The 12,610-nt window shown below is 51.9% G+C and overlaps 1 protein-coding gene across 2 annotated transcripts in view; it reads left to right on the top strand.

The window, feature by feature from the left end:
* The window catches only part of ESRRB (estrogen related receptor beta), a 226,797-nt gene that overhangs the window by 118,410 nt on the left and 95,777 nt on the right, over positions 1-12,610 (top strand). The window contains exon 1 of one of the 2 annotated variants that reach the window (XM_046010422.1): positions 787-982. The exons of the other annotated variant lie outside the window; for it this stretch is intronic. Coding sequence (XP_045866378.1) covers positions 933-982 — 50 coding nt within the window. The 5' untranslated portion in view covers positions 787-932. Of the gene's footprint in view, positions 1-786; positions 983-12,610 lie in introns of those variants that run through there. 2 annotated transcript variants of the gene reach the window in all.

Raw genomic sequence — 12,610 nt, 5'->3', positions numbered from 1 at the left:
GGGCATCATTTTATCCATCTAGAGAGCATTTCATACATGCACACCCTGTATCCAGATGTAGGAGGGCAGTTCAGAACCAGCTGGCCCAGGTGATGAGATGGGAAGGGAGTCTGCTTCTCTCCCGCTCTCTCTGGCTGTGCCTCACCTGCCCACGGGACCCTTTGCACTTTTGTGCCCCGGGCGCCCGGCTTGAGGCTGTGAATTTCTAAGTCCCAGGCCTCCGCTGGGTGTGAGAGTGGAGCACTGGGACTCATTTCAGTTTGCAAAACAGACCCATTCTAAAAGGCTGAGAGAGAGAGGTGAGTTTCCTGGGCCTGCCCGCCCAGGATGGGATGCCAGTGTGTGTGTTGAGGGGGGGCGGGTGGGGGTTGTGTGTGTGTAAACAGCACATCTGTCAACCCCCCAGTCCCACTAGCCAGTTGGGCCATTTTTTTTTTTCTTTAATGGCGAGAGGACAGGCCTTTCGGCTCTACAGCTCGGTGCTCTTACTCCTCAGGAGGTGGGGACCTCGTCCGGGCGTCTGATTCCTTTGAAGTCTCTCAGGCTCACCCCCCTCCCCCCACCCCAGCTCGATTCTGTCACTTTAAGTCCAGCCCCTGAGAGATAGCCAATAGGAGCCAAACCATACATCAGTCTCCCGGCCTTAAAGCTACAGTAGGGTTAGTGGGCTCCAAGTCTCTGGTGCCCGAGCCTCCTCCACGGCTCCCCATCCCCTCTGGCCGCTGGAGTGCGTGCCTGAGTGGGAGCGCTGGGCTGTGCGCGCACGGCTCTCTGCCTCCCTCTCGCCCCGCCACGGCGCTCGCTCCCACTCTGCTTCTCCCGCTCCCTGTGCCCCTGCCCGGACTCGCACCTCGCCTGTGCCCTTCACTCGCTCTTCCGCGTGATTTCCCCGCCGCCTTTCTCTACCAACTGGGAATGCTAAAACGGGACTGATGGACGTGTCAGAACTCTGCATCCCGGACCCCCTCGGCTACCACAACCAGTAGGTGCTCTGTTTCTCGGTCGGTCGGTCGGTCGGTCTGTCTGCCCTTCTGCCTGTCCGGCTGTCTCTGTCCTGGGTGTCGCAGTTCTCCTAGGCATTTTTGAAGTGGCAGGAACCCCGGGGCGCTTGGGGGACGTCGGAGGGGAAAACCGCACACTTCTGTGGGTTGACTTCTGGGGGTGGGGGTGTAAACCTTCCTCTAACTTTTCCCGCACCCCCTTTTACAAACCCTCACTTTTAGGTAAGAACAGCGTCTTCTTGTTCACCTTTTCGCTCTGATCTTCCCCCGCGGCGAGAAAATATTTGAGTTTCTGTGGAATAGGGAGGAGCTAGCTCAGAACAGGTGCGGGAATGTCGCAAGGATGTTCTGTCCCGTCCGAGAAAGCCTCCCCGGGGGCCCTTTGACTTTAATATTTCTTTCCGTACTGGGGACCGCAAATGATCCCGGCAAGGGGCCGAAATTGGACGTGCCGCGCGGGTTCGGAAACTGCAGGCGGCCAGAGCTGTCTCGCCCCGCGGTCCCGGCGGGGCGCCCCGAGGGCGCGCACGGAGCGCGGTGGGCGCGGGGCGCCCCAACGGTGCGGGCGACGCGGCCCGGGGCGTCCCGCATGCCCTGCGAGAGGAGCCCGCATCCCGCCTGGGGTGGGGACAGCCGGCCCGGTGCTGCGGCGGAGGCAAAGTTGGTTCGCGGCTTTGTGGGAGGCTGCGCGCGGCGGAACTGACGGGCGTGATTTCCGTGCCCCGGGGCACCTTCGCGCTCGCCTAGCCGGAACCTGGGGTTGTCCGAGCGGCGTGGGCGGCGGCGGGGCTGCGGGACCGGACTCTCAGGCACGGCGGGTCCGGGGGTTGGGCGGCGCGCGGGGCGCGCAGGGTGGGAAAGTGGAGAACCGATCCCCCGAACGGCGTGTCCAGCTCCGGGTTCTCCGGGGTCCTGCTCCGGCCACCCGTGGTTTCCCTCCTCCAAGGGGCCTCCGCGCGCGACGCCCCACTTGCTCGGTGACCTGCCCCGGTTTCCCCTCCGGCGCTCCGCGTCCCGCAGCGCTCGGGGCCGGTGTCCCGGCGTCTGCGTGCGGGCGCGCACAGAGTGGTCCCTCGGAAGGCGTAAAAGAACAGTAGAATGGAAACTCTGGGTTCTCGCGGACCTGCTTAACTTCGTGCTCTTCTTCCTCTCTCTCTCTCTCTTTTTTTCCCCCTGAAGCAAACTAAACTACTAAAGTCAGTGCTGGCTCCACCGTCCTTCATTTTTTTACCCCACCCCCCAAGGAACCGCGACGTCCCTGAAATAAATACTCTGGTAACAGGAAGTGTGCTTAAACCCCTCCTCGCTGCACAGACGGCCTCCACCCCGGTGGACCACGCGTGAGAGCGGAGGCAACTTCACGGCAGCGTCTCCTGGCGATGACCACACCGGCCCCGTCTCCACGCTGACCTTTTTGGTTCTAGTTTTAGTATTTCCCCGGGAAGAGGGTCCTTTAGGTGCCGCCAGAGCGTCGGAAGAAGGAGATGAGTTGGGATGGACGATAAGGGGAGTCTTTAATTATAATGGATTCAGATTGCCATCAGTTGGAAAAGTGTCTTTTCGTTCTCTTTAAAGGTTACACCGATCCCAGCTTATGTGGCTGGTGGGGGTGGGGATGGGGGTCCTGCCCTAAAATGCTCCGTCCTAAAGCGGAGTGGGAGTCGCCAAAGAAGCCTCGGGGTGGGTGAGTGGGACTGTGAACAATGTTTGATGCTTGTGGGGCATCTCCTCACATAAAATTACCAAGTACGACAAATATTGGATATTTAAATTATTTAGGCTCCCTCTCTCCAGAGGTGACTTCTTTAGCTGAGCTGGAAATATCTGTGTATTTGTCCCTGGCTCAAGTCACAGCCAATAAATATGAAAATTCATATGGGGGAAGTACATCCTTTGATTATGTTGGCCAGAAAAGCAAGGAGAGATGGAGGGTTTAGCGGCGGGATAATCCACCGAGGTGACGAGGGATAATCCACCGAGGTGACGAGGGGCCGGCCACCCTGGTTTGAAACTGAGGAGAAATATGGGCAAAGAGGGAATGTCAGGGAAGCAGCGAGAGGGGAATGAGGGAGTCGAGGTCCTGGGTGTCTGGGATGGGTCTGAAGTGGAAATCATTTATGGAGTAAGACTGACAGTGGTTTGGATTCTCTCGCCTCCCTGGTTTCTTTGCAAAGAATTCACTTCTCACTCCGCGGGTCGCAGGAAAGGCCAGAAATACACCTGCCAACTCACTGGGGAACTAAACATCCCTGTGAGATGCCATTTCTCAAAGCTCAGGCAGGACCTGCTGGGCGGAGGCAGCCCCTGGTGTTGGGGGCACTGGTCCCATGTGGAGACACATGCCTCCCCGGTGAGGGTTTGCTGCTGTGGTGCAGGGGCTCGGAATTTCCAAGGACAAGCTGGTGGAGGTCAGAGGCTGGAGTGTGGGGGAGGCATCTTTCTGACCTGAACCACCCCCACACACCCTGGGCTTCATGACAAGTAGCTTTAGAGCCATTGGTAGGAAAGTGAAAAACGGGCGGAGGGGGGGACTGCATTCTTTGGCGTGTTGGAAGGACAGTAGGATGACTCCATCCATTACCCCGGTGCTAATGTTTCTCCGGGAAAGTATACGTGAGTGGGCTTGTGTGCTTTGTACACACAGTTTCCATCCACCCTTACTTGAGCAAACCCGAGGGCACAGGGACCACAGTTCCTCCAGAAAGAACTCTCCAGCCCTCCTCTCACTTGCTAACCTGCAGAGAGCATTTTTTTAATGCTTTGGGTTATCCTCACTTTCCCAGGTGAGAAATTAACACACACACACACACACACACACACACACACAGATACATCCTACCTTCATACCTTCCTCTCCTTCATTTTCATTTTCCTGTAGCCAATCCTGTAGGTGACTCCATTACCATTTCTAATCAATATTTTATGTACATATGTAATCAGCCGGGGTAGGAGCGAGTGTGCTGGCCTGCTTGCCTGTGTACAAATGTGTCCCTGACCCGATAGGCTGGCGACCCTCAACCAAGGGGGAGTGGGGAGGGGAGGGGGGGCTGCCTCACCTACCCTCCGATGACCAATTTGCTGTTGTTAAAGAAACAAAGAACAAAGTGTCCTGAAGCTAAAATATGTGGGTTCACACGTAGGAAGAAATGCCACATGGTAATTCAGAATCAGTGACCCAGAGAAAAACAAAGGGGAAATTAATTTTTAATGGTACATTTAAAAATAAATCAGAATGAGGACATTAGTCTTGGTTTTCCAAGGGAGGGGCTCTAGGAAATAAACCTTTATGTGCCTGCCACCCTTCTGGAAGTGTGGGCTGCCGTGGTAGAGGATGGGGTGATGGGAGGCTGGACTTGGGCCCCAAGGCAGTGAGCGAGGAGGAAACAGGTCAGTGTGGAGGGCCGCAGTCCCAGGGAAGGCCCTTTCCAGCTCAGTGAGATCCTGACATCAACTGGAAATTTCCTCTTGGAGCTTATTATTTCCCCAACTCCATTTTAGAAACAATCCTCTATTTTACCAATAATTAGGAACTATGAAAAGATATTTCTTAAAAGAATCCATCTATCTATCTATGAAGAAACAACCTGGCCCACAAAACAGGAATCTTTTCATTCTATTGATGTGGAGTAATCAATAAATATTTCATTTAGTCTGAGAGAGAAGAGACAGAGGAGACTTTGGGGGAAAGTGCTGCCAGGGAGGTGGCCGTGATATTTTGTGGCCCCAACCCTGCCTTCTCAGGATGCTTCCGGCCTTCTCAGGATGCCTCCGGCTTTCTCCTTCAGGGGGCCCCTGTAACTTTGTCCAGCATGTTTGATTCGTGTTCCTGATAACTGGATATTTGTCTAAATTAAAAAAAAAAAAAAAAGGTCATCTAAACTCACGGAGAAAGTTTGTCTCCTTCTTTGGTCTTCTGCAAAATGCCTTGCTTCTTTGGAGCGCTTGGCACCGGGGAGATCTGCGGGAGTCTAGCAGGCCAAGTGTGTGAGGGAGAGACAGGACGCCTGTGCGCTGGGGTGGGCCGTGGAATTAGCAGCTGTGCGAACCAGCCGACTCAGGAGAGAGAATTCGGAAGACAGTCAAGCAGTTACACAAGACACCCAGGATGCTTCTGACGCAGTCCTGCAGTGCCCTTCTGTAGAACTTGCTTTCCCAGATGCCTGCCTGAAGTGGCTTCCTCAACATGACTGAAATTATTCGTGGTTTGAATTTAAGGGAAAGGAATAGCATGCTTCAGACCGTAATCGGCTCCTTCAAAGACATGTCCAACCCCGAACACCTGAACACCCACGCTGATGCCTTCCCACACTGACCGGCCATCGTCGTCGGTCGCTGTCTGTCCCCCCCCCACCCACCGCCAAGTGAGACCCCTGAACCCTCTTCTAGCTTGAGCAGGGCATGGGCACAGGATCTGTCAGAATACTCACGGCTCCGCGGGGAGCTGTCTGGGGGTCTGGGGGCTCTTGACCGAATGTTCCTGGGGGAGACCCCCGCATGGCTTGAGTACTGAAGCTCGGATGTCCTCCGCAGCCTCTGTCATTCTTAGAGGGTGTGCGGGCCCATGAAGGGGCTTTGAGTAGAGCGGCAGCACACCGCGCAAGGAAGCCCTCAAGGGTGCAGCTTGGGACTGGGCTGGGACCAGACAAATCTGAGCATCCATCCTGCCTGTTTGCCCTTGAGGTCATTTGCTGATTTCTAGGGATAATCAAAGGTCTTTTTAGCGTGGCAAGTGCTGGTGACACCAGACTGGGCCTGGACTTTCCCGGGTCCCCGTGGCCCCATACCTCCAGGGAGCTGCCATATCCATGGCCATTCCTCAGGGGAGGAGCCCATTGGCTTCTGCTGGTCCTGGTGTCTCCTGGCGTGGCTGGGGTGGCCTGGTAGGGTGGGAGGATTACATCCCGGTGGCCCCACGGTTGGTGTGGGCTTGTCCCCGTGCAGGGAGGCTGTGGTGTTTATAATTGCAAATGTAATTAGCAGACCAGCTCTGGGGGACTGGGATGCTCAACTTCTCTGCACATCACGGTGACCCCTGTGATGGCTGGCCGGGCAGATTAACCCTCACCTGGCCAGCCTGTCCCCTGCTTCTGGCGAGGCCACTGACCTTTCACTGATAGTAGCAGAGCATCTTGGGTAACTGGTGGCAGAACCCGACCCCTTCCTTAGAGGGGATGTCAGGGCAGGACCGGGAGAGGTCCGTAGTTGGGGGGTTATTTCCTCCCCAGGCCAGTGGGCAAGTGGTCCTCGCTTCTTGTGACAAGTGTGACCCTGTGTGGAAGGTCACTCTGGAACATTGTCTCCCTACTTTCCTGGCCACGCTAGAAGGATGTGCTCGGAACACTTTGGGTTCATGCTGGTCGGTGGCTCTGGGGGCCTTGTGGGAGAAAGCTGGGCTCCAGAGGGGACCCGTCATGACTCTCAGTGAGCACCCCTGGAGCTCCAAGAACAGCGGGGAAGTGAAGGCCGGCTGGGTCTCCATTTCTGCTGTGTATTCCACAGGACTGGGCAGCCACAGCCAGGCCCACTCAGAACATGCGGGGAGGCAGACTATAGGGAAGGGCATGGGATTTAGGCCCATGGGATTTTGGCCCGGAGACCCCCAGCCAACCATCTGACCAGAGACCGCAGAAAACCAGACAAGAAGGGAAACACGGAGCCACATGGACCTGTTCTGTTCTGTTTCCTTTTCCTTTTCTTTTTGGTGCCCGCCCATCCAAGGGGCTTCTCTGTACTGCTCAGGATTAGAATAGAAAGGATCCTAACAGCATCTTTATTTATAAGCAGTGGCTTACGGGAGTCTCGGGACTTCCTGTTGCTATTAATGCCCCTCCTGTAGAAGATGTCTCTGAAGCCCAAAATATCAAAGGTTACGTCCGTTCCTAGAGGAGCGCCCACTGTGTGTACATGTGGGAGAGTGTGTTATGGTGGAATTTCCTGGGAAGGGGTGAGGAACGGGGCAAGGGGCTCTGCCCTTGAAACGCAGCCCCTGCTGCCTGCCGTACCCCTTGCCTGGGCTGAGGTCAGGCTGTGGCCACATTCCAGCGGGGGCTGCCAAGCCTTGGGGTTTTTCCATGGAGAGAAAAGGAACGCCATAGGACCCAAGGGCTGCCGCTGGAGGGGTTCACACTTTCCTCAGAGCCTCTCTTCAGTTTTCTGGCCCCGGGTGGGATGGGCAGACTCTGGAGAAGGGGAAGAGGCAGTGCTCGCCTTCTCTGGAATAAGGGACAGCCACACTCCACAAAGAAGCATCTGGGCTGTTGTGTTCTAGGTTCCCAACTTCTTCTCTTCCTGCATGTAGCCACGGACAGTTTAGTCAAATGCTTTCCTAAATCGAGGGAAATCATACCCGTTCATCAGCCCATGGGACTTCCGTATGGAATTGGACCAGGTGAAAAAAGTCCTAAATTCAGAGTTTTATGTGCTTGAGTTAAAATGAGCCCCAAACAAAAGTTTTCCTAGAGGTTATAGAGCCGTAACTTTCTAAATCCTCATTTTGTTCTGCTTTTGAACTCTACACGTTTCAGTCCTAGAGAAGTTCCTTCCCCCTCCCCCTCCAAATCTCTCTCTTCTGTTCTTAGGACTTTAAAATATTCTATTCAATATTGTCATTCAGCGTCCCCGGGATTGAGCCTTTTCTGGGAATGGTTTTCTGGATAATGTTATTTTATTTTCAATGTCATTTCAGCCAGAGGTCAAAAGGCAGTTAAACAAACTCCGACAAGGTTTTGTTTTTATCTTCTGGTCTCAAATGTGATCAATTTTCATTTAAAACTATATCAGGGTCCTCTCATGCCAATGACGGCCGCAGTCCGCCATACTCCTGGCTGTCGGTGTTTACTGAAACCCTCTTCATTTAAAATCGCCCGAATGTGAAGTGCCCAATTAGAGTCGAGCTTTTCTGCACTAAGTGTTATTTGAACTTGGCTCTTTTATTTAAGTTGCTTGAGTCCATAAATGATTTTTTTTGTTTTCCTCTTAATTTTTAACATTTTATTGTATTTCCTTAGATTTACGTGTTGGGTATTTTCGCTGGGTTTGTCATTCTAAAAGGGTACCTGAAAAGGGGTTTTGAGCCTCACAGATCTTTTCACCTGCTCTTGGTTTCCGAAGGGCAAAGAACAAATACAGTATAACACTGTCGGGCAGGGCAGAGAATGCGAAAGCTAAAACGTTAGATGAGATCTGTTCGTACTGTAACCTTTTCCTTTGTCTTTACTTATTTTTCCCTGTTTTCATTCCAGCTTGCTCTAGGTTACCCTTGTCCTTTTATCCCTCCGTGACTGTATGCGTTTCCGAGGAAGGAGTGTAGGGTCTGTGCGTCTGTCTACCTGTGTGAGCGTGTGCACCCATGCGTACGTGCACACAGGAGTGTGCGGGCACGGTCCTGCCGTTTTGAGGTGCTGAATGTGATTAGTCAGGGAAATCCGACAGCGGAATGCCTGGTGTCCACCTTGTTCTGATTTGGCCACCGTCCGTTGCCTGCTCCCGTGTTTTTGGGGAGACAGCAAGAAGGGTCAAAGACCTCCAGTTTACAGGAAGATACTGGGTTCGTGGTGTCTGTTGCCTGAGGAACAAGGCGATGGGGACTGGAGCTATGGGTGAGGGTCCCAGGAATCTCTAAACTTTATTAAAAACCATTTTTTTCTGTCTCTCATGTCATCTCACTGCTTAGCACACTGAGCTTGAGTTTGGGATCTCAGTGATGCAGAGTGAATGAGCTGGCGTATGCTTTTGTTTTTGCCTCCGTAATCGATCAGCAGAAAACATTCCCTTTTGATGGTGCAACATCCCCTCAGCACACATGCGGAGTGCGGTATTTATGCCTTCCTTTTCCCTCCGTCTTTGTCATCTGTCTCTTGGGTGTGTTGACATTGTCTACCTAAGCAGTCAAGCTAACAAGCTTTGCCAGAAAGAACACTGCTTTTACAGGAATAATAGCAATAATGCGATGGTTGCAATAATTATGACAACGGTAATAACAGCTTGCAGCTTTTTCTTCCCCAAAAGCGCAAAGCAATTCCCATAACCAGTTTTCTCATAGTAACTGGGTAAGGGTTGCTGTGTCTTGCCCCAGAACGTAAATGTTTTGCTGCAAACAAAAATATGCAAAGGCTTCAGGTTCACATGTCTACGTTCATCCAGGAGCTAAAACCGCCTGGTTTCTGAAATATGAGCAGACAGGTAGAGGGGAAGACCATGTCAGGCACAGGGCCCCCCCTGGGAAATGCTGGGTGAGTTGCCTTTGAACTAGGAAGGGAGAAACATTTTCTTGTAAGGGAGCCCGTGTCAGGTCTGACCCCACGGCCCCGAGCTTCTGAGGTCCGTGCCATGCTCTGCCTCTCGGTCCCCCCACCTTGCTCTGTTCTTCTGGCTGCGACCAAAGGAGAGGTTTTAGACCCACGGCACACAGAGGACAAGGAAGGAATTCGCATGCGAATAAATGGAGAAAGAACTGTGTGGAGAGAGGCAGAGTAACTTCGCCACCCTTGATCGCCTTCCTGGCCATTCAGCTTCTCCGAGGCTGTCGTTCCCAGCTCCCAGGCACCTCGACCTGCCCTCTGGAGGCAGAGATTAGAGGGAGGGCACCAGGGAGCTGACCTGCTGGATGCCTGTGACCTCTCCTGTGGCTCCTTGTGCTGACTCCCGGACCCAGACCCGCTCATCTGCACACTCTGCTCATCTGTGCGTTACTTTTGAAATAGGCGCTGCCTTTGTTATGTCCTCTCTAGTTCCTTTTTTTTTTTTTTTTGGTATGTGTGTCTTGGAAATAGGAGGCAGCCTAATACACCAGCCTAATATAATAGGGAATGCCTAATAAACCAGGGTCCCACGGCTGGCTCCATTTTTTTTTTTTACTTTAATATTCTTACTCAATTTTTTTTTTTCTCCAAAAACAAAACCAAACAGACCCAAAGGTCTGGGCTTTGGATTATTAATTGATTATTAACTGATTTAACAAACAAAACATCCTACCCCCAAGGAATCCCAGCAAGAGTCTGGCTGTGCCACTCAGGTCAAGAACTGCCTTTTCCCCTCAGTCGGTGAGAAACGTTATAGCTTCAATTCCCTTGTTGGACCCTGAGTAAAAAATTAATTCATGAATAATAAAAACCAATCAGTCTTGTTGAGTTTAAGAAGGATTAGGAGAAAGGGTGTTTTTTCTTACAGAGAACATTTGGAACCTGCGTGTCATTGTCACCGAATGTTCAGAGTCGCTTCAGTGTGCCTTTCTTCACAGCAAATGAGCTATTTATTATCCTGAGGTGTAGCACATCTCTCTCAGTTGTAAGGCCAACTTGCTGAAGACTATTATGGGTTTCCCACCCACTTCTCCCCCACAATCCCATACCCCAACCCCTTGGTAATTCATTGAAATTAAGACAGTTTCCTGTGTAAGTGGCCCATAACCAGATAGCAATAGAGCTGGCATTGCATTATGAATAAGCCGGTTTGTTAATGCAATGGAGTCCTTCTTGGTTTCCCTCCCCTTCCTTTCCCTGGGAAGTAATTGACCAGAAATTTACATGCCTTTGCAAGAACTGCAGAAATTAGACTTATAGATACTCTTTTTAGTTTCCATTAATTGTATCTACCTCCCTGGGTTGTTGTGAAGATTAAACAGAGGTAATTCACAAGTGTTGGGATCATGGGGGGTGCTGTACAGTAAATGTTCCATATTCCTGTTAATTTTTTGATGTCATCTTTCGGAAGTTACTTTTCATTCCTTAGACATAACCTCACAGTGATAGCCCTTCCTCAGCAGTGAGACTGGGGTGCTTGAACTGATTACTTTCTTTTATGCGATCGTGTGGCTTGGGTGTCCATATGTAACACAAGGGGATTAGAGAAGGAATTATGATATGGGACTGGGCTGATGAATAGGAAATAGTCTCTGAATGCATCTCTGTGTCCTCTGACCTGTGGGTAGAGTTGCCTGATAAAATACAGGATGCACAGTTAAATCTGGATTTTAGATAAACAACAAATAATTTTTTAGTGTTAAGTATGGCTCATGGAGTATTTGCTGAATCTGGCAACCCTACCCTACCCACGGGTGTTTTCTTTCAATCGGTCTTTTTTTTTTTTTTTTTTTTTTTTTGCTTTTGACAAAGCCCAAGAGAGCAATTATGTGTTTAGTTTTTTCAAATTGTTTTTTAAATGACTGTCTTTAACTTTTTGCCCATATTAAAATTTTAAGTTGGCCAAATCCTCAGAATTTAGTGGGTACAAGTGATTTCATCATCTGGCTATATTGAGACAGTTGCAATTAGGTGAGTGAATTAGCGGAATGAGGTCTCCTAACATAGCACCCAGAGCTACTGAATTTTGCTACAGGGAGGAACAGGGTAAGCAGAGCCTTTTTGGAAACCTGCCTTTGCGTGTTTCCCTGACAGATAGCAGCTGGGCTGCTAGAACCTGAGATCCTGGCAACTGGAAGCTACCCTTACTGCACCCAGGACGCCAAGAGCTGCGGTCTCTCCCTGTCTTCCCAGCAAGGGCAGGAGGCTGACCCTTTGGAGACATCCCCTAGGAGGCTGTGGGGGTGGGGAGAGAAACCACCCAAATCAGCATCAGGTGGTGGAGTAGGGAGGGCAAGGGGTTGCACTTAAAAGGGCCAACTTGGAACATGGATGCACTGGGGCTCCCCAGTGGGGGACCAATGAACCCCAGCTTCTTTTCCCTGTCAGAGCAGCAGGGCTACGGAGCCTGGGTGAACAGAACCATTGTTTTAGGCGGGACCCTCGCAGCCCAGAGTATGGGAAATGGAAGAGTTCTAGAGCCCCCTACAGGCCCTCAGTGGCACTGCACCTCGTGGGTGAGAGTCCCACTACAGAGGCTTCCCAGGGCCGCCGGAAGGAGTGTGGAGGGCCCCAGCCTGTGAGCCTGCAGGGGCTCCCAGAGCAGGGAGCCCCTGACTCCGGTTCTGGTACCGTCTTTCAGAGCCACGCTCCGTGCTCTTCAGCATTGTGGCTGCCTCGTAGTGCGGTATGCCCCTCCCAACACATGCACACATACACGCACACGTGCACACCTGCACACGTGCACACGCACACCTGCACGGCACACTCCCACCCTCCGTGGCTTGCCTGACCCCCAGACCGGCTGGAAAAGGCTCATGCCTCATTCAGTCTGTCTGAGGAAAGCCCTCCGGCTGCTGGATGTGCAGACTCAACCCGGCCAGCACTCTTTTCACAGTCTGATACTTACATTTAAATTCTCTTCTCAAAGACACCTAACTCCCTGGGGATCATTTCAGGGTTTGCTAGAAGAGAAGTTATGGGGTAGATGAGGGAGCTCAAACTAAAGTGTCAGGTCACAGGTGAGCAATTGTAATACAGTGATAGCAGCAGTCACTGCAGTTTATTGAGCATTTACTACGTGCCTGGCCTTGTCCTAAGAACATTTGATGTATTCACTTACTGCTTCCTCGCAACAATCCTCCAACCCAGGATGGAGATCCTGGTGCCATCCCCATGTCACCGGTAGCGAAACTGAGGAACAGAGATGTTAGGTCACTTGCCCCAGGTCACACAACTGGCAAAGCTGGGATTTGCTCAGGGGCAACCTGGGCTGTGTGCCTGCACTCCCCACCACTGTTCTTTGTGTTT

Source organism: Meles meles, chromosome 6 (genome assembly GCF_922984935.1).
Source record: "Meles meles chromosome 6, mMelMel3.1 paternal haplotype, whole genome shotgun sequence".
Classification (NCBI taxonomy): Eukaryota; Metazoa; Chordata; class Mammalia; order Carnivora; family Mustelidae; genus Meles; species Meles meles.
This window is presented reverse-complemented; position numbering and strand designations above follow the sequence as displayed.